Source organism: Pelophylax lessonae (genome assembly GCF_965119305.1).
Source record: "Pelophylax lessonae genome assembly, chromosome: 1".
Lineage (NCBI taxonomy): Eukaryota > Metazoa > Chordata > Amphibia > Anura > Ranidae > Pelophylax > Pelophylax lessonae.
The window spans coordinates 198,061,691-198,083,719 of record NC_138768.1 but is presented as its reverse complement, the minus strand read 5'-3'; the positions used below and the strand labels follow the sequence as shown (position 1 = coordinate 198,083,719).

Here is a 22,029-nt window from a genome sequence, read left to right as displayed (position 1 = left end):
ACCTCAGTGAGAAGTCTGTGGGAAGGAAAAAGTGTGGCAGAAAACACTGCACAACGAGAAGAGGTGACCGGACCCTGAGGAAGACTGGGGAGAGGGAAATGCCAAAATGCCTGAAGTCCAGTGTCAAGTACCCACAGTCAGTGATGGTCTGGGGTGCCATGTCAGCTGCTGGTGTTGGTCCACTGTGTTTTATCAAGGGCAGGGTCAATGCAGCTAGCTATCAGGAGATTTTGGAGCACTTCATGCTTCCATCTGCTGAAAAGCTTTATGGAGATGAAGATTTCATTTTTCAGCACGACCTGGCACCTGCTCACAGTGCCAAAACCACTGGTAAATTGTTTACTGACCATGGTATTACTGTGCTCAATTGGCCTGCCAACTCTCCTGACCTGAACCCCATAGAGAATCTGTGGGATGTTGTGAAGAGAAAGTTGAGAGACGCAAGACCCAACACTCTGGATGAGCTTAAGGCCACTATCGAAGCATCCTGGGCCTCCATAACACCTCAGCAGTGCCACAGGCTGATTGCCTCCATGCCACGCCGCATTGAAGCAGTCATTTCTGCAAAAGGATTCCGACCAAGTATTGAGTGCATAACTGAACATCATTTTTTGAAGGTTGACTTTTTTTGTATTAAAAACACTTTTCTTTTATTGGTCGGATGAAATATGCTAATTTTTTGAGATAGGAATTTTGGGTTTTCATGAGCTGTATGCCAAAATCATCAATATTAAAACAATAAAAGGCTTGCACTTCTTCAGTTGTGTGTAATGAATCTAAAATATATGAAAGTCTAATGTTTATCAGTACATTACAGAAAATAATTAACAATATCACAATATGCTAATTTTTTGAGAGGGACCTGTATAGTCTGCAGTGTCTTCCTGCAGCAGCCCCACTTTCTCCAGACAACATTCGGCCCTTGTGTATGACAGCCTGTCCGACTTCTGTCAAATAGGCATGCTGGAAAAACAGCAGCTAAACCGCATCTGATCAGTGCTTGCAACCAATGGCTTTGATCACTGACTAGTGTGTTCTGGTGGAGGGGCAGTCCCCCTTCCAGAATACAACAGCTTAGCAGGGAGATCACTGTACTAGCATTGCATAGTTAGTACAGTGAGCTCCTACGTTTTTTTCTCTTTTTTTGTTCAGTCCGCCTGTTCTTAAAGCAATGTGAAAAGCTTTATTAGCGATAAAATGAGCTTTTATCACCAGCTCAAACCCCTTACTAAGACTTTTCATAGTTTGCTTAAATTACCCTTTTAAAATATCATATAATGCAAAATGCAAACGAAAAAATGCATAGTTTGAGCAATTTTCAAATGCCTAGATTCTAAAACCACAATATGAATAAGTCATGCAGTTGAGAACACACTGAAAAGCATCAAATCAGCGTGAAACAAAAAGCATGCTATGGCAACCTGATAGGGCACGCTGAGGTTATGGGACGCGCAAGTAGTCAGTCATGCAAAGAAGCAGAAAATACCTGTACCGAGCCACCATGTCTGTCTGCTGCTAGGTGAGCTCTTAGGTGGTGGGGGTTGGCCTGCTGGGAGTCCCAAGCCGCCCTGTGGTCTGCCGACTGCCCATTATATAATGCATAAAACATGCATGGAAGAGGAAGGAGAAAAACCCAAAACATATTAAACACCTCATGCGTCATCACAACATGTGAAATTAAATAAAGACAGCAAGCAAATTATACCACAGTATGTGAAGTTACAACTACAGCGCACACTACAATGTGAAGCAAGAATTGCATGCAAACTAGGTTTTAATAAAGCAGAAAACAAAAGCAAAATTTTAGTAGAATCCAGTGATGTTAAGCTGAAATTATTTCTTAGATAGTGCCACAAATGCAGGTCTAAGATGCAGCAATCTATAGAAAAAGTTTGTGATTACTAGAACTACTGTATTAGACAAATGCACTCATACATCAATGCTTTACATATCGATACGTATGTGTGCATGACAAGCTATATAAATATATGGCAGCATATACACATCAGAATGTGCAATAATAGCATATATTTATACATACACTCGATTCTATTTAGAAAGCCCACGAAAAAAGACAAATAAATACAACACAATTGTCTTTTAACTGTATATTCATAGATCTCAACAATTGTTTTGGAAGAGGTTTTTTGGTTTTCAGGATCTATAATGAGAGGAAAGTTAAATAAGTGAGGGAGTGGAAAAGACAAAATCAAAGAGGTTGTAAACCTTAGACATGAAATATGAACAAAGCATATGCCTCTATAGTGTGTACTTGTCTCAATTAAGAGCACCAAGTGTCATTTGTCTGCTGCATCCTTCCTCTGCCATCAACCTGAATCACTTCTGACAAGTTTTTTGGACACCAAGAGAAAAAGAGACAGGGAGAATCTCAAGCACACCGCCTGTGATTGTAAACCTCAGTTCTGTTTCTGTATTAGGGGGGGTGTGTCCCTTCGCCCCAATCATCTCTCAGTGCTCTTCTCACAGAATGATGCAGTTTTTAATTTCATCTCTCCACCCCCTTTTTCTGACAGCTCAGACAAGCTTTATACATTCTGGACTTTGAACAGAGGTAAAGAGAAGAGAGGATCGCAGATAAACAGGTACAACTTATATAGGAGGATTTGTTTAATCTCTGGTTATATGCATAAGGATTTACAACACCTCTTTCTTCAAACACTTAAACGTATTCCCTTATACTAGGTGATCCATCCAGTTTCCAGCACTGTGAATGGTCTGTGGTATCTCAAAGTCCAGTACTACCTTATCTTATGTGACATATCCAGTCCCTAGCACTGTGCATGGTCTGTGGTGTCTCACATGCTAGCACTGCCTTATTTTGTGTGACATATCCAGTCCCTAGCACTGTGGATGGTCTGTGGTGTCTCCGTCTAGTACGGACTTATCTTGTGTAACACATCCAGTCCTTAGCAATGTGATGGTCTGTGTGGTTTCACAATCTAGAACAGACTTGTCTTGTGTGACATATCCAGTCTAACAATGTGGATGGTCTGTAGTGTCTCAGTCTAGAACGGCTTTATTTTGCGTGACATATCCAGTCCCTAGCAATTTGGAAGAATTGTATTGTCTCACAGGCTAATACAGACTTATCCCATGAGATTCATTCAGTCTCTATCAGTGTGGGCAGGTAATGTTGCCTCAAGCTGAGAATGGCTTGTGTGGTTTCAGGCTGGTCCTGCATAATACTGTGTGAAACATTCTGCCTCTAGAACTATGGATGGTTTAAGTTCTGGAATATCTGTGTGATAGATTAAAACACTCATATTGTGGATAGCTTGTGAGGTTTCACATGTTGGTAAAAACAAGTGATCCTCTTAATTATTAAATAAAAATATGGCTAGAAGGGAACTCCGTAATCGTCTGAGGCAGCTGATCAGTGTCTTTCATTCATTACACCCTTGGATGGGCACAAATATAAGCAGAGGTTGTCTGATGTGAGGTCAAATGGTCATGAAAAAGGATTTCACTATTTTAATAATCTGTGCAGCTCAGCACCACAAACAGTTCAAGGAAATTTCATTCACGAGGCCCATGATATAGCCGTTTGAATATGATTAATGTCCATTCATTTTTAAATTAAACCCTTGATTCTTCTGCTTTAGACCTATCTGGTGTGTAACCTGTAACTGTAACCTGTGTGTGCTTTAATCTAGATAAGGTTGGGTAAAATGCAAAAGAAAAAGGAAAACAAGACAAAAATTTTTTAAAAAATTGGATTTTGTACTTACCGTAAAATCCATTTCTCTGAGTTCATCGACAGACAGCGCTCCATAAATCATAACTAGTGGGTTATATTGCCTCCTCCAGGAGTAGGAATAGGCAGAACAAAAAACACCTGGCTAAGCCCACGGGCCGTCCTCAGCTGGTATATAACCCCCCTCTCTGCTCTAGGTAATCAGTATAGTAGCAAGCAGTATTAGAAGTATAAGAACGCCATAGAGGGGTGGGTGCTGTGTCCGTTGATGAACTCAGAGAAATAGATTTTACGGCAAGTACAAAAAATCCCATTTTCTTATTCATTCATTGACGGACACAGCGCTCCAAAAATCATAACTAGTGGGACGTCCAAAAGCAGTGCCAAAAGGAAAAATGAGGGGTGGGGAAAATAACCCAAGGCTAAACATATGAGCCCTTAACCAGGACACAGTAGCCCCGGGTCACAGGAGCCCCGTCTGAAAAATAAAGGTTTAAAGAAAAAAACATCCCTCAAGAGGGAACAGCCCCTCTTAAACAGCAGCATCAGCAGATGACAAAGTATCTACCTTATAGAATTTTGTTAAAGGTATGCACGGACGACCCAAGTGGCCGCCTTGCAAACTTGCAATATTAAAGCCTAAAGACGGAAGGATCAAGGAGCACTCATCGCCTGAGTATAATGAGCCGTGACAGGTGGGACTTGACTCTTAATGGTATAGGCCTGGGACACAGTCTGTCTGATCCATCTAGAGATGGTAGCCGAAGAAGCGGCCAGCCCTTTTCTTGGTCCGTCCGTAAACACAAAAAGTGAGTCTGACCTCCAAAAAGACTCAGTAGCTGCCAGATACCTCCGAATCGCATGAACCGCATCCAAAGTATGCAAGGCAAATTCCTTGGGATGAGTTGGTTTGGGACACAAGGAAGGCAACACAATGTCCTCATTCAAATGGAAGTCAAAGACAAATTTTGGGCAGGAATGATGGACAGGGATGAAGAACCACTTTATCCCTATGGACCACTAAATCGGGGTTGCGACAGGATAATGCCACCAATTCCGATGCCCTGTGGGCTGAGGTAATAGCCACCAAGAATGTCACCTTCTGGGATAACATGTGCAAGGGAATCTCCAGAATAATCTCAGAGGTCTCTGGAGAACCGAAAGTAATACTTTTAAACCCCACAGCGGAAAAAGAGATCATACAGGTGGAGCCACACGTCGAACCCCCTGAATGAAGGTAGGAACTAAAAAGACTGTGTGGCTAAGGGTCTCTGAAAGAGGATTGCCAGGGCAAACACCTGCCCCTTGATGGTACTCAAGGCCAACTTCTGATCAACGCCCTGTTGAAGAAAGATTAAGATTCGAGCCACAGAAAAGGATCGAGGATGAGCGCCAATCAACTCACACCAAGAAATGTATGCTTTTGACGTACGATAGTATATCTTGCTGAAAGACTCCTCCCTCGCCTTCACCATAGTAGGGATCACTGAGCGCAGAGCTTCCCCAGCAGTCCTCCCCAGCCTAATAGGCTGGCATCTGTGGTTACCACCGTCAAATACAACGGAAGGAAGGACTTGCCCTGACGACGTGCTGTAGAGTGAATCCATCACCGAAGAGCAGACTTTGTGTTGCGACTCAACCAAATTAAATTGGCCCAAGGCTTTTGGATCCTTGTTCCATTTTATGATAATCTCCTTTTGTAAGGGTCTCGTGTGGAACTGAGCAAACCAAACCGCTTCGAAGGTTGATACCATCAGACCCAAGGACCGCATGCAAGTCCGCAAAGAAGACAGATTGTTTTCCAACAACAAACGGATCACCCCCTGCAATTTTTGAAATTTGTCCGGTGGAAGAAAGTCCAGAGTCAGGCCCAGATAATCCAGTCTCATGGAAGGCATCAGGGCAGGTTTTTTGAAATTGATGTTCCAAACAAACTGGGCCGATCAAGAGTCCGCCCTCAATAGATTGTCCAGGTACCCCAGCACCGAAATCCCCCATTGACGCAGTAATGCCAAAACCAGTGCCAACACCCTGGTAAAGACCCTGGCGGAAGAGGCGAGACCAAAGGGTAACATCGCAAATTGATAATGCTCCTCTCCTATAGCGAAGCGGAGAAATTGCTGGTGTCCAGCGTAGATAGGAATCTGTAGATATGAGTCCTTGATATCTATGGAGGCCAAAAAGTCTCCCTGGTGTAGGGACGCCACTACTGTGGAATGGACTCCATTCGAAAACTCTGTACCAGCACAAAGCGGTACAAAACCTTGAGGTCCAGGATTGGACATACTTTGCCTTCCTTCCTGGGCAGAGTAAACAGATTTGACTAAAACCCCTGAAAACGTTCCTGAGAGGGAACCAGCACAATCACCCTTTGCGACAGCAAATCTTGTACGGCCGCTCGGAGATCCCAAAACAGTCTGGAGACAGGTGCAGGTTGGATGAGAAGAACCTGCTTGACAGTCAAGACCAGGATTCGATCTTGTACCCTGATCGGATCAGTTCATGAACCGATTTGTCCTGAAACAAGGAAGTCCATGGTTCTGGAAAGAAGCAAAGACATCCCTCCCGCCCCAGAATCGGGTGAGGGCGCCCCTTCACGCAGACGAGAATTTGTCTGCAGATCCAGATTTGCCTGGCTCCGGTTTACCTGACCATGTTTCCCTGAAACTCCCAGAAGACCTGAATGGCTTTCCTTTTTCTTGGGACCCGGAGGTATCAGCGGTAAAAGAAGGTCCCCATTTTGTACGTGGGGCCCTTAGAGGATTGAGGGAAAAGAGTACTCTTCCCACCATTAATGCCTTTGATCAGCTCATCCAGGGAGGATCCAAACAACCTCTCCCCTGTAAAGGGTAGGTCAAAAAGCCTTTTTTGAAGCCTGGTCGACAGACCAGCTCTTTAACCACACCATGCTTTTAATAGCAATCCCCATCGCAGACACTCTGGCCACCAGGGGAGCCGCATCCAGCGACGCATCACACCTTTTAGTAACTTCACTCATTTAGTGACAATCTGAGACCAAGGTCATCACAAAAATTGCTTTCAATATTGAGCCCGCTAACACATGTAAATGGCGGAATAGAGACTCAATCTGTCTATCAACAGGATCCGTAAAAGCTGGGGATTCTTCCACCGGGACCACAGACTTATTCAGTCTGGAAACTGGGTGATCCCCCTTTGGTGGCATGGTCCACCGAGTGGAAACCTTATCCGCGAAGGGATAACGGCGTTTAAAATGTTTGGGCACCACCAACATGTGCTTGATGAGCCCCCACTGTTCATTGACAATATTGTCAAAAAGTTCCGGGCAGGGAAGCACTTTGCCCGATTTCTGGGATTTGCGGGTGCCAAAAGACACCCCCGAGTTCCTGACACTGTAGACTCATCAGCCATTTTTAAAGTTTCATGCACTGAAACTATAAGTGCTTCCACCAATGCACTTTCCCGCGCAGCGGCTGAGGACAGGTCCTCTTCGCCATCAGAATGCAACGACACCGAGCCACCAGGGTGGGGTGCATCTGTGGCGGCCATATCTGCCTCAGAATCTGAAGATAAAGCACAAGGAGGTGAAGGCAGAGTGCGGTTATGGCTAGAGTTACTTCTTAACACTAAATCCACTTTTGATACCAGGCTTTTAAAGACTGCTGTAAAACCTGACATAGGCTGCGACCCAGAGGGTTCCCCAGCCGCACTGAGAGGGTCTGTAGGTCCTGGGACTCTATTTACACTGGAGTATAAACAATGCAGTGTCGCTTTACAAAAAGTTACAAAAAGGCAATCGCACCGCTGCACAGCAAGTCCGAGCCTAACACAGTGTCAGCAGTGTGTGTGAGGAAACCCACAAGAGACCCAAAATAAAAAAAAAACATTACCAAACCGATCAAGAGGCTTGCAAAAATTATCTGTACAGCAGAATGAAACGATCTGAGAGAGGAAGTGAAATTCACCTGGGTCATGCCTAGAGTATCCAGAGTCTGCCTGTGCTGTCCAGCATGTGGACTACAATAAAATGGGCGCCCCATCCATTCCTATGGGGAATGTTAAAAAAAATGGCTGTCCATGCATTGCAATGAAGAGCAAGTCTACAGCAAAATGGCAGCGCCCACTGTACGCCATGCGGTCTCCAGGACCCCCAGCGGCGTTTGCAAACAAAAGGCATTCTCCCCCCCCCCCCCCGCAGTGGCCGCAATATATCCACCCGTCAGAGGTAGGAACCTGCACGCCCTATGGGATTGGGGGGGGGGTGTTGGTTGGTATACCCAAGGTCAGCCGGGACACTTGCTGTCCGGCTGGGAGACCTTTAGGATCTAGAATATCCACTCCAAAACCCAGCCGGCTGTTGCTTGTAGTTCTCCAGGAACTCTACTCAAGGAATAACTTGCAAAACAAAAAGGTTCCCACAAAAAAAGAACAGCTAAGACTGAAGTCCCAGCAAGGAAGTAGGTCCTACAAACTGAGGGCTGTAGCAGAGTGTATGGGGTTATGCCTGCAGGGACAGCCCCATAGGTGTGGTGAAAGCTTTTTCCTGCCGTTTCCTATTCCTGAAGGGAGGAGCATAAGCCAATGGTCAAGAAAACATGAAGCTGCATCAGTCAATGAACGATAGAGAAAATACGTTTTGCACTGCTTTTGACAAATGACAAAACTAGCTTTATGAAATGTTGGCCTTCATCTGAAAGCCATCGATAACAAATCAGAACACTTCTAATAAAACATAGTACGAACTGTGCTGCGTGTCACTGAATGCACCATGTCAATTGAACGGATAACAAAGATTTATTACACTGAAAGACTTACTAAAGCAATTCTTCTATTGCTGAAGAATCCTGTGCAAAATGGTGTTGTACCACTGTTAAAGTAGAAGTTGAGCTAAAAACTAACTAAATCTACTGGCAGCCACATTCTAATACGAACCTATCTAACCTTTAAAGCAAAAATCGCTATACATACCTTTTCAGCAGCCGGTCCAGTCCAGTTACGCCTCTGTGTAGGCGGGTGCAGAAGAGGCAGCTGGAAATGGAAGCCCCATTAGTCTATAGGGGACGTCACTTCACCAGCCGTTCTTGGTTGTCTCCTGCACACAGCTTATGCCGTTGGAGACTGGGCCAAAACGGCTTCACAAAATGTATAGCAATTTGTGCATTACAAGATTAGATTGATTAGTTTTAGGTGTGGCTTCCAGTAGATCTAGAGTTAGCTATTGGCTAAACTTTAACTAAGTTTAAATGTTGGTGGGTTTTAGCCCACTGCTACACACAGGACACAGTTTGATGTCAAGATACAAAAAGCATACACTTGCAGTATAGCTCATTGCAGATAATGTAATTCAGACATACTGCACTGGGTTCATGACCTACTGGACACTGGTACATTCAAGCACTATAATATGTAATACATAATCGATATCTTAAACAATGGTGCAAATAGTACTGATGTGAAGCAGCCCACTACATGGTAGGAGAAATTAAAAAAATTACTTGCACAACATTAATTTTGGCAGGCTACTATGAATTATAGAGCACCTGCTCTTAAAAGCACCATCCATCCAAATATGGGATTTTTGACTTGCCGTAAAATCCATTTCTCTGGTGTTCATTGATGGACACAGCTCCTGGTATTTATAACCATTGGGTTATACTGCCCCCTACAGGAGTAGGACACTAGGCAGAAAAAAATTCTGACTACACCCATGGGGGTATACTCCCTCTCTCTGCTATAGCCACTCAGTTTTGTAACAAGCAGTGTCAGGAGAATAATAAATCTGCAGAAGGGTGGGTACTGTGTCCGTCAAACATCTAACAAATGGATATTATGGTAAGTCAAAAATCCCATTTTCTCTTACGTTTATTGATAGACACAGCTCCTGGTGTTCATAACCATTGGGACATCCCAAGGCAGTGTTAAATATGAGGAGTGGGAACAACCAAAAAATTCCCAAAACTAAACAGCCAACCAGGCAACAGGGACTCGACTAAATAACCGGAGACCACCAACAATAAACCTTCAGAGAATTTTGCCAGAACCAAAGATCCTTACTCCTGACTAGGTAGAAAAAATATAGTGGCTATAGAAGAGAGAGGGAGAAAACACCCTAGGACTGCCCATGGGTGTAGCCAGAATTTTTTTCTGCCTTAAGTCCTACTCCTGTGGGGGGGCAGTATAACCCAATGGTTATGAATACAAGGAGCTATGTCCATCAATGAACGAAAGCGAAACCCCATTTAGTGTAATAGCTGTCAAGCCAAATCATATTTTGACTACTAATGAGTCTTGGAGACTTTAGTAGTAGTTTATCACCAGAATTTCCAGTGTCTATTCACCATGCCAATTAAGATTAATGATGGCATCATAGTCCCCTGATGGATTTTCCATACAGTAAAATGGCCGTTGGATTGAGCAGTGAGCATGTGACCTCAGTTACCCTTGAATGTCAGATATGCAAGAATAACAAATAATCTATATCATGTTGGTGGAAGTGCTTAAATATTTTATTAGACTCCTGAAATTCTCTGCAAAACAGACATCAAACTGGGAAGGGCCAGGGAAACGGTGTGAAACAAGCAAGGCTATATTGCTTTCTTCACAGTTATTAACCTAATCAGGAACCCATGCCTGTCTTTTCGCATTAGCATGCTTTTTGCTACTTTGCTGTCCCAGTCACAGGATGGGTGGGTCCTGGAGGATTCTATTACAAAACTGCACAGAATGACAAGTGCTTCAGCAAGTAAACCAATTCACATATACAGTCAGGTCCATAAATATTGGGAAATCGACACAATTCAAATTTTTTTGGCTCTATACACCACCACAATGGATTTGAAATGAAACAAACAAGATGTGTTTTAACTGCAGACTTTAAGCTTTAATCTGAGGATATTATCATCCAAATAGGGTGAACGGTGTAGGAATTACAACAGTTTGTATATGTGCCTCCCACTTTTTAAGGGACTAAAAGTAATGGGATAGATTAACAATCATAAATCAAACTTTCACTTTTTAATACTTGGTTGCAAATCCATTGCAGTCAATTACAGCCTAAAGTCTGGAACGCATAGACATCACCAGATGCTGGGTTTCATCCCTGGTGATGCTCTGCCAGGCCTCTACTGCAACTGTCTTCAGTTCCTGCCTGTTCTTGGAGCATTTTCACTTCAGTTTTGTCTTCAGCAAGTAAAATGCATGCTCAATCGGGCTCAGGTCAGGTGATTGACTTGGCCATTGCATAACATTCCACTTCTTTCCTTTAAAAAACTCTTTGGTTGCTTTCGCAGTATGCTTCAGGTCATTGTCCATCTGCACTGCAAAGTGCCATCCAATGAGTTCTGAAGCATTTGGCTGAATATAAGCAGATATTGCCCGAAACACTTCAGAATTCATCATCAATACAAGAGAACCAGTTCCATTGGCAGCCATACATGCCCACGCCATGACACTACCACCACCATGCTTCACTCATGAAGTGGTATGCTTTGGATCATGAGCAGCTCCTTTCCTTCTTCATACTCTCTCTCTTCCCATCACTCTGGTACAAGTTGATCTTGGTCTCATTTGTCCATAGGATGTTGTTCCAGAACTGTGAAGGCTTTTTTATATGTTTAGCAAACTCTAATCTGGCCTTCCTGTTTTTGAGGCTCACCAATGGCTTACATCTTGTGGTGAACCCTCTGTATTCACTCTGGTGAAGTCTTCTCTTGATTGTTGAGTTTGACACACATACACCTACCTCCTGGAGAGTGTTCTTGATCTGGCCAACTGTTGAAGGGTGTTTTCTTTACCAGGGAAATAATTCTTTGGTGATCCACCACAGATGTTTTCCGTGGTCTTTTGGTGTTGCTGAGCTCGCGGGTGCGTTCTTTCTTTTTAAGGATATTCCAAACAGTTGATTTGGCCACACCTAATGTTTTTGCTATCTCTCTGATGGGTTTGTTTTTTTCAGCCTAATGATGGCTTGCTTCACTGATAGTGACAGCTCTTTGGATCTCATATTGAGAGTTGACAGCAACAGATTCCAAATGCAAATAGCACACTTGAAATGAACTCTGGACCTTTTATCTGCTTCTTGTAAATGGGATAATGAGGGAATAACACACACCTGGCCATGCACATATACAAACTGTTGTAATTCCTACACCTTTCACCTGATTTGGATGTAAATACCCTCAAATTAAAGCTGAAAGTCTGCAGTTAAAGCACATATTGTTTGTTGCATTTCAAATCCATTATAGAGCCAAAAAGATTAAAATTGTGTTGATGTCCCAATATTTATGGACCTGTTTATAATTTCAGCTGTGAATTTTGCCATTTGCCTGGAATTTAACTTTAAGGCCTTACGGAAAAGAGTGGAGACTTTGAGGAACTATCAACACCCAAGTATCTAAGAGACCGAAGAGGTTGAATGATTAATCCACCCCTTATTAAACCAAAACTGAATAACTTTTGGATGGAGTTCTTTTTTTCTATGGCTAGCAGGACTTACAATTTAAGCGCTAAATAGCTACTCAGTCCGTGCTTACAAATGGACCAGTACATTGTCATTTTTTGAGTGCCATGGGGCAACAAATTAAAGCAGTAAAATGGAATAAAATGGTTTACTTGCAAAATGTTTTGTGAGAAAATATAACCAAACTGTGAGAGTGAAACAGCAGCCATCCAATGTATAGTTAGGCATCATCCCTGAACTTACAGCGGCCTTTTACCATCACTGAATAGCAACAGAGGAACTGTGTATCATATTCACCACTAAGTCAAAAACACTAATTGAATACTAGCAGATGTCCACAGAAGCCCATTGGTTTATTTTTTTTTAAATCAGGAAAAGCAGTAATTTGCTTTGGACAACTATTGTAATTCTACTCAAGTTTCATTTGATCCAGCATATGTAATGGATGTATGGCGGATAGATCAGACCCCTGACATTTGATACTTTTAGGGGGACCAGTGACATTACAGTAATCAGTGCTAAATATAAGCACTGCTACTGTAATGACGACACTGGCAGGGAAGGGGTTAACACCAGGGGCAATCAAAAGGTTAAAATGTGTACCTGGGGGGTAATTGTAAATGTGTGGGGGCCAGACTTAGTGGATGGAAACAGGGCTTCTGTGTTCCAAAACAACAAGAACACAGGAGCCCTGTTTCTGTAAGTGACTGATGAGCGGTGTGCCGGGTTTACAATTGCACACTGCCTTCTGTCAGTTCCTGCAGTGATTACTGTGGTTACCGGCAGCCATCGCCGGGTTCCCGGCGGCCATTCCGGCAGCCGGACCCGTTGCTTAGCTGCAGGGCTAGAGAGCAGGCGCGTGCGCGCCCGAGACCCGCTCCATACGTCGGTTTGCGCAGGAGAGCCAGCCTGCCGCAGTATATCTGCAGCAGCTGGTCTTTAAGTGTTTAATGTCTAAACCGCTGGCAAAAAAAGTGAGTACACCCCTAAGTGAAAATGTCCAAATTGGGCCCAAAGTGTCTATTTTGTGTGGCCACCATTATTTTCAAGCACTGCCTTAATCCTCTTGGGCATGGAGTTCACCAGAGCTTCACAAGTTGCCACTGGATTCCTCGTCCTCTTTTCCATGACAACATCACAGAGCTGGTGGATAAGACCTTGCGCTCCGCCACCTTCCAAATGAGGATGCCTCCCAGATGCTCAATAGGGTTTAGGTCTGGAGACATGCTTGGCCAGTCCATCACTTTTACCCCCAGCTTCTTTACCAAGGCAGTAGTCGCTTTGGAGGAGTGTTTGGGGTTATGTTGGAATACTGCCCTGCAGCCCAGTCTCTGAAGGGGGGGATCATGCTCTGCTTCAGTATGTCACAGTACATGTTGGCAGTCATGGTTCCCTCGAACTGAAGCTCCCCAGTGGCGGAAGAACTCATGCAGCCCCGGAGCATGACACTCCCACCACCATGCTTGACTGTAGGCAAGACACACTTGTCTTTGTACTCCTCAATTGGTTGCTGCCACACATGCTTGACACCATCTGATCAAATAAGTTTATCTTGGTCTCATCAGACCACAGGACACGGTTCCAGTAATCCATGTCCTTAGTCTGCTTGTCTTAAGCAAATGGTTTGCGTGCTTTTTGTGCATCATCTTAGAAAAGACTTCCTTCCGGGACGATAGCCATGCAGACCAATTTGATGCATTTTGCGACGTATGGTTTGAGCAATGACAGGATGACCCCCCACACCCGCCAACCTCTGCAGGAAAGCTGGCAGCACTCATACGTCCATTTCCCAAAGACAACCTCTGGCTAGGATGCTGAGAACATGCACTCAACTTCTTTGGTCGACCATGGCGAGGCCTGTTCTGAGAGGAACCGGTCCTGTTAAACCACTGTATGGTCTTGGCCACCATGCTGCAGCTCAGTTTCAGGGTCTTGGCAATCTTCTTCTAGCCTAGGCCATCTTTATGTAGAGCAACAATTATTTTTTTCAGATCCTCAGAGTTCTTTGCCATGAGGTGCCATGTTGAACTTCCATTAACCAGTAGGAGAGAGTGAGAGCGATAACACCAAAATTAACATACCTGCTCCAGATTTACACCTGAGACCTTGTAACAGTAAGGAGTCACATGACACCAGGGAGGAAAATGGCCAATTGGGCCCAATTTGGACTATTTCACTTAGGGGTGTACTCAATTTTGTTGCCAGCGGTTTAGACATTAATGGCTATGTGTTGGGTTAATTTGAGGGGACAGTAAATGTACACTGTTCTACAAGCTGTACACGCACTACTTTACATTGTAGCAAAGTGTCATTTCTTCAGGGTTGCCAAATGAAAAAGATATAAAATATTTACAAAAATGTGAAGGGTGTACTCACTTGTATGAGATACTGTATCAGGTGTAGGGGTTCCTGGCTTGTCAGATGCTAATGTTAAAACCACTTATTTGTGGCCTAGCTTGGTAATTTCACTAGAGTGTGGGCTTCTTTGACAATAGTGGAAATATAAACCTATGTTGACTGTCTTCTATACAGTGCATCCGGAAAGTATTCACAGCGCTTTCATTTTTCCTCATTTTATGTTACAGCCTTATTTCAAAATTGATTAAATTCAAAATTTTTCTCAACATTCTACAAACAATATCCCATAATGACAAAATGAAAGACGTTTGTTTGAAATCTTTGCAAATTTATTAAAAACAAAAAAGTATTTACAGCCTTTTCTCAATACTTTGTTGAAGCGATTTTGGCACAAAATTACAGCTTTAAGAATTTTTGAGTATGATGCTGCAAGCATGGCACACGCCTATTGTTGAGCAGTTTCTCTCCTTCTTTGCAGGACCTCTCAATTTCCATCTGGTTGGATGGCGAGCATCGGTGCACAGCCATTTTCAGATCTCTCCAGAGATGTTCAATTGGGTTAAAGTCTGGGCCACTCAAGGACATTCACAGAGTTGTCCCGTAGCCGCTCCTATGTTATCATGGCTGTTAGTGCTTAGAGTTGTTGCCCTGTTGGAAAATTAACCTTCGCCCCAGTCTGAGGTCCAGAGCACTCTGGAGCAAGGATCAAGGATGTCTCTGTACATTGCTGAATTTATCTTTCCCTTAATCCTGACTAGTCTCCCAGTTCCTGCCACTAAAAAACATCCCCACAGCATAATGCTGCCATCACCATACTTTACTGTAGGGAAGGTATTGGCCAAGTGATGAGCGGTGCCTGGTTTCCTCCCCACATGACACTTGCCATTCAGACCAGAGAGTTCAATCTTTGTTTCATTAGACCAGAGAATTTTGTTTCTCATGGTCAGAGACCTTCAGGTGCTTTTTGGCAAACTGAAGGCAGTCTCTTATGTGCCTTTTACCGAGGAGTGGCTTCCGTCTGGCCACTCTACCACACAGGCCTGATTGGTTGAGTGCTGCAGAAATGGTTGTTCCTCTCTAAGATTCTTTCTCTCCACAGAGAAACGCTGGAGCTCTGTCAGAGTGACCATTAGGTTTTTGGTCACCTCCCTAAGACCCTTCTCTCCAGTTTGGCCGGTGGGCCCGCTCTAGGAAGAGTCCGGGTGGTTCCAAACTTTCTCCATTGAAAGATAAGATAATGGAGGCCACTGTGCTCATTGGGACCTTTAAATCTGCAGCAATGTTTCAGTACCCTTCCCCAGATCTGTGCGTTGATGCAATCCTGTCTCAGAGGTCTACAGACAATTCCCTGGACTTCATGGCTTGGTTTGTGCTCTTATATTTAACTAAAAGGTCCACAAAGAAATCTTCAGAGAGGATAAACCGGTCAATTATAAACAGCTTTATTATAGTATATTTGGTAAAAATAGAACATGAAAAATTGCAAAAACCTCCAACAAAAAGTAAAAATGACAACTTTGTCAAAACCAGACAAGAAAGCAGCTGCAGACACGCACACAAACCACACATCCACCACACACTCATCAAATCCGATGGTAAATCATAGAGGCACTAGTACAAGTGGCTGCAGATGAAGTATAATGTGGTTTTTACCACAGTTGGCCAGTCTTTGGCTTCAAAGGTAGTACAGGGCCAGATGTCATATGGAGTATATGAGGGAGGGATGGATGGATGGCTGGATTCGCTGAAACAGTCAATCAGTGGTTCATTTGCAGAGTACAGCTGTAAGTGCAGGTAAAGACTAAATGGGGTCTGCGCACCAATGTGCTGAATTGTAGCCCAACAGCCTGGCTGTGTAAAGTTGGATTGTGGGTGGACGGATGCAGATAGGAGCGGTGTGCACGCAGAATCTTGCTAGGAGACCGGCTACACGTGGAGTCGGTGTCCTATGGACAGTATACACAAAGTCAGTCAGCGGGATCTCACCACTCCCCAGTCACGCTGAAAGCGCCCAATGCCTCATGGACAGAATTAACAGAGATAGTCTAACAGAGCACTCATTTGTGCCGCTCTGTGTGTGTAGTGTCCATCCACAGGTAGATGACGTGAGTGTGGGAGTCTGCAGGGTCTGGTCTAGGAATGGATGTCACAAGGGTAATGACGCCGTTCTGACATGTTTCGTTCGCGAACACGAGCTTCTTCTTGGGTTTGTGCTCTGACATGACTTTTAACTGTGGAACCTTAAATAGGCAGGTGTGTGCCTTGCCAAATTATGTCCAATCAATTGAATTTACCACAGGAACTCCAATCAAGTTGTAGAAACATCTCAAAGATGATTAGTGGAAACAGGACTCACATGGCAAAGGTTGTGAATACTTATGTACATGTGATTTTTTTTTTTTAAACATTTACAAAAATTTCAAACAAACTTCTTTCACATTGTCGTTATGGGGTATTGTTGGAGAATCTTGAGGAAAATAAGTTAATCTATTTTGGAATAATGCTGTAACATAACAAAATGTGGAAAAAGTGAAGCACTGTGAATACTTACTGGATGCACTGTATTTACCTAAACCTTATCCAGATGCTGACAGTTGCTGTCCTACTGCACATAAAAATTAGAAGGTAAATACATTTATTATAAAACTAAGCATTGGCAGTTAGAACTAAAAAGATAGAAAAAAAATACTACATTAGGAACACCTTGTGTTACCTCTACATAATAGTATATTATTTGTATTATTTTTAACTTACAAAAAAAGATTAGTAAGAACATATTTGTTGATACTAAAAGACAAAAAAAGGTTACGTTTTTAGCAGACATGGTCACACTTACCTGATTTTTGGCTTGCTGCATCTTGTCTCTGTGTTGATGTGCTTCTCTGTTTGATGAAAGAGCTGGATCTGCATGAATGGAGCCAACTGGCGTGGGCTGTTGTGAGGGGGGGAAAAGAAAAAAAAAAAAAAAAAAGAGTATGTTTTATAATATAGAGATGCAGTACACCAGGGGTGTCCAAACTATGGCCCTCCAGCTGTTCAGGAACTACAAATCCCATCTTGCCTAGCTAGGTCTGTGAATGTCAGAGATTTACAATGCCTCGCAACAGCTGGAGGGCCATAGTTTGGACACCCCTGCAGTACACCAAAGCATATAAGTTTGCCACTTATCAATGGCTCACATTCGATGGATCTACATCCCTACAGATCTGTGCAACCGACATAGGCTAAAATGCACTGCAGCACTGAACAATGCAATGTATTCAACACAGATGCACTACTGGGCTTCAGGGTAATTCTTTGGGCTCGGACATAAAAGTATCAAACTGTGTTACCACATATGGACATACCGTACAAAGAAAGTTGATGTGACAGGTGTCTCAACATTATGGTACTGTACAATTTAAACTTTTTACTGTACCGCTGATAAGCATTTTAGTCAACTTCTGAAGCGACATTCTGGCCGCATAGCTTGATGCAATAAAAACATATAAAATTGCAGTTTTGACCTTGCTCTGTGACCTCACTACACTATATCTGACAGCAGCGTGGTTCCTGATTATGTGATCACTGGGATGTTATAATGATCACATAGCAAGGTAACAAGTTAAAAAAAAAAAAAAATACATTATAAGCTATTTAAGTAAAAACAGTATATTTTTTTCTAGTCTTGGTAAAATCATTATTTCTGTATTTATTGGAGGACACAGTTACCGCTTTAGATCATCACCTGCTAGCACAGTGCTTTATAAGGGGCAGGCAAAAAAAAAAAAAAAAAAAATACAGGCCAGTCAAACTGCTGCCTGCAGAACTCTGCATCCAAAAATGGCATCAGTTGATGCTCCCGCATTAGCCTGGTAAAGCTTGGTGAACATAGGAATAGACAGCCAAGTGGCCGCCTTACAAACCCAAGAAATAATTGGGTACTTTGACGTAGTAGTGGGCTTGAGCACGGTATGGCCATATGGTGGGACTAAATCCACATTTTTATTTATGGATTGTCTCCATATTTGATAGTCATTTCTTTTGCATGTGTGCGCTATTCTTTTTTAATATATATATATTTGTTCTCTTATTGGCGTTATTCACTATTTGCTGAATCGGCCAATCTGAGTTGTCTCCATTTCTGGTTTGTTGACCTGGTGTATTGATATGCCCTAACTTCCGGTAAAGCGGTCCGCCTTGCCTTGCTGACATCACTTCCGCCCAATCCCGGATGTGATGTCGGCATATCCGGTTTTACATTTCAGATGGAGGCTTGGGGTTGATGATGGTTAAATGCCGTCCCCCCTCGATGTTTTGACGCTGACATCACTTCCGCCCAGTCCCGGATGTGATGTCAGCATATCCTGTCTTACAATCCAGAAAGAGGCTTGGGGTGTACGATGGCTAATGCCATCCCCTCCAGGCATTTCATCACTTCCTGTTAAATACTTATTAAATACTTATTTTCCCCTTATGATTTAACAGGCTTAATTTTTGGCGCTATACCATAGTGAGGCTTGGAACGCACGCCGGTTTTACTTCCGGTTTCCATGCAGTCCACTGCCTACTTCCTACAGGTGTACCCAATTAATTCTACCTCTATATATATATGAACACTGGCTACCTGCTGACTTTAGCTTTTGAAAAAGGCATTTATGCCGAAACATGTAAAGAGGACTTGGTCAGCCCAGCTGTTTTACATCTTATATGCCTGTCTTTCACGGATGTCTGTAAGTGTATCAGCTTTATTGATATTAAATTGATTTTAGCAATATTACGCTATATGTCCCTCCATTTTTTTCGGTTTTACCATCCACCATGTGGAAGGGGAATCTCTGAATTATTTCATCTACCGGAGATTTGCATGGTTGCTGTTGGAATCGGTGAAAAATCTGTGGGGATACTCCATCATTCTTAAGCCTGTTTGACTCCTACACTATAAGGTGTTTTGGGGTCCCATCCATCTGGTGAGCGCAATATATTTCTACCTTCACTGGTGACGGGATTTGCTGCACTTATATATGATTTGCACCATTATATATTGGACTTTTTCTCACCATCCATTGTTTATGTTACTTGTGGAATGCTTCCTGCGATTGGACAATTTATTTTGTTGGAATTTTTTTCTTCTAGCGCTGCACATATTTTTGTATTTGTAATAATATACATGTCGCTTGGTTCATAGCTGCACCGGCTTTAGATATACATGTTCAGGGTTGCTCCCCCAATTTTTTGCTTGTTTATTAATAAACCCAAGAAATTGATGATTTATGGCAGGAGGCTCAGGATGAAATTTACCAATCTCTCGGTGCATTCTGTAACATGTAATAATGGTTTAATATGCTTGGACAACACTTTGCCAGATCCAGCATTTGATAGTAGCACCCCCTAATATGGCCCCTCTTCAGACAAGAGCAGGGATTTTGAACTTCAAAACCTGGACACAGTATTCAAATAAACCCTAATCACCCTTACTACATCATAAAAAAGCAATCCTTAGTGTAGACTGGCAAAGGACAAAGCAATGGAAGCACAATTTCTTCATTCAAGTCGAAATGCTGGTACCAACCTAGGCAGAAAAGGGAATCTTGGACAGGACATTATCCTTACATAAGGCCAAAAATGGAGGCTTGCAAGACCATGTCACCAATTCATAGATTTTACGTGCCAAAGTAATGGCTTCTAGGAACATCATTTCCTGAGATTGCATTAGCAGTGGGATCTCCCCAACATCCTCAAAAAAAAAAGCAGTTTTTGGGAAAACCCCATTACTACTAGGTTAATGTCCCATGGCGACCACGGTGGATAAAGTGGAGCATTCCCTTGAATAAAGGTGTGAACAGGCAATAATGATGTCAGAGGGCACAGAAATAAGACTGCAAACTCAGGAAATGGGCAATGGAGAAAGAACAAGAACACAACTCTACAGAATCACAACACCCAAACAAATGTGAGTGACTATTTTGTTAGCCTGTCATATGTGTCTTCCAAGGGAAAGGGAAAGAACCCCACAGGCTGCTCACAAGAAAACTAGGCCACTGCAGCTGACCCTGCACGCACGTGATGGCTGCAAATTGGGAGATCATCATCCAGTATGTCACTAAGGGGTTTATTTACTAAAGCTGGAAGTCACATTTCTACAGAGAAACCAATCAGCTTCTAACCTCAGCTTGTTCAGTTAAGCTTTGGCAATAAAACCTGGAAGTGGATTGGTTTCTATGCAGAATTAAGACTGATTTTGTGCTCTCTAGCTTTAGTAAATAAACCCCTAAGTAGCCAACTTCCTTGGCGTAAAACCAAAGAAACTAGGATTTCTAGGACGACATTTCTATGCCTCAACTCCCAGAGGCTAGGCTTATGCCAAAGTTTTTCCATAGTGTCAGAGGGATTTTAGCTGCCTCCACCTCACCTGTGTTCTCGTTTGTTAGTTGTACCTAGCATCCTATTCCTGCAGGAGGCACTATATCCAGTAGATGATGATATAAAGGGGAAGCAATGTATCCCAATGAACAAGAAAGAAAAAAACATTTTGTTCCCCTTTTGTGGCCATTTATCAGAATATAAGTATCTGAGCAGGGTATTTCTTTACAGCAGCCTATGAAACCTTGAAAAGGGTACACAATTTTAAAAGTAGGGAAATTAAAAATTTATAGACCAGGTAATATGTATAGCTATATGGTCATGAAAGTAGACTGCATGGCTACTATATAGCTTGTGTCTACAACTGTAGTAAAGTGTAAACTTTATTTTCTGGCATCACGCCTCACTGTATACAGTTCTCCGAAGAAAACAGTTTTTTCTAAATCTACGGTGAAGGTTTTACCTGAAGATACAGCTAGTAAGTGTATCCTGCAAATACAAGTGTTGTCAGTCTGCCATGTGCACTCCTTTAGCTATTGTGATACCTGACAGGCAGCCCAATGGGGCAACTAAAGGGTCACACATGGCAGCCTGCAACAAGAAGTGGTTGCTGAAATGCGAGCTCCACAGACCAAAGATCTGAACTTTGCACCAAAAACCCAGCCGCCTGTAGAAAATTAATAGGATTGTTAACATTTGCCTATAATTATTGTACTTACTAGTTGTTTCCCAGTCCAGTCATATTCATAGTCAAACATATATCCCTTTCGATCAAACAAATCTGTAAATAGTTTTCTTAAGTAGTCGTAGTCCGGTTTTTCAAAAAAATCTAGCCTTCTTACATAGCGTAGGTATGTGGCCATTTCTTCTGCGATTTAAAAATAGGAGGTCATTGAGCTGACAGTAATGAATTAGTATAAAGTCTGAACAGTGAAAAGGTTTCCTATTGAATGCAAGACAAAGGCCATAAAAACAAACATCACATACAGTGCTTTGAAAAGGTATTTACCCCTTGAAATGTTCTACATTTTATCATGCTACAACCACAAACGCAAATGTATTTTATTGGGATTTTATTTAATAGACCAACACAAAGTGGCAGGAAAATGATAAATGGTTTGTAAAATGTTTTACAAATAAAGATCTGAAAAACGTGGCGTGAATTTGTATTCAGCCA

General features: G+C 42.7%; 1 protein-coding gene across 5 annotated transcripts in view; it reads right to left on the bottom strand.

Annotated features, from left to right (window-relative positions):
* The window catches only part of CSNK1G3 (casein kinase 1 gamma 3), a 273,308-nt gene that overhangs the window by 38,095 nt on the left and 213,184 nt on the right, over window positions 1-22,029 (bottom strand). For 3 of the 5 annotated variants that reach the window (XM_082261673.1, XM_082261672.1, XM_082261674.1), the window contains exons 9-11: window positions 21,572-21,720; window positions 17,347-17,442; window positions 1,487-1,582 (exon numbers count right to left, since the gene is read on the bottom strand). In XM_082261673.1, coding sequence (XP_082117799.1) covers window positions 1,487-1,582; window positions 17,347-17,442; window positions 21,572-21,720 — 341 coding nt within the window. The remainder of the gene's footprint in view (window positions 1-1,486; window positions 1,583-17,346; window positions 17,443-21,571; window positions 21,721-22,029) is intronic. The other 2 variants (XM_082261675.1, XM_082261676.1) reach the window with 1 other exon arrangement.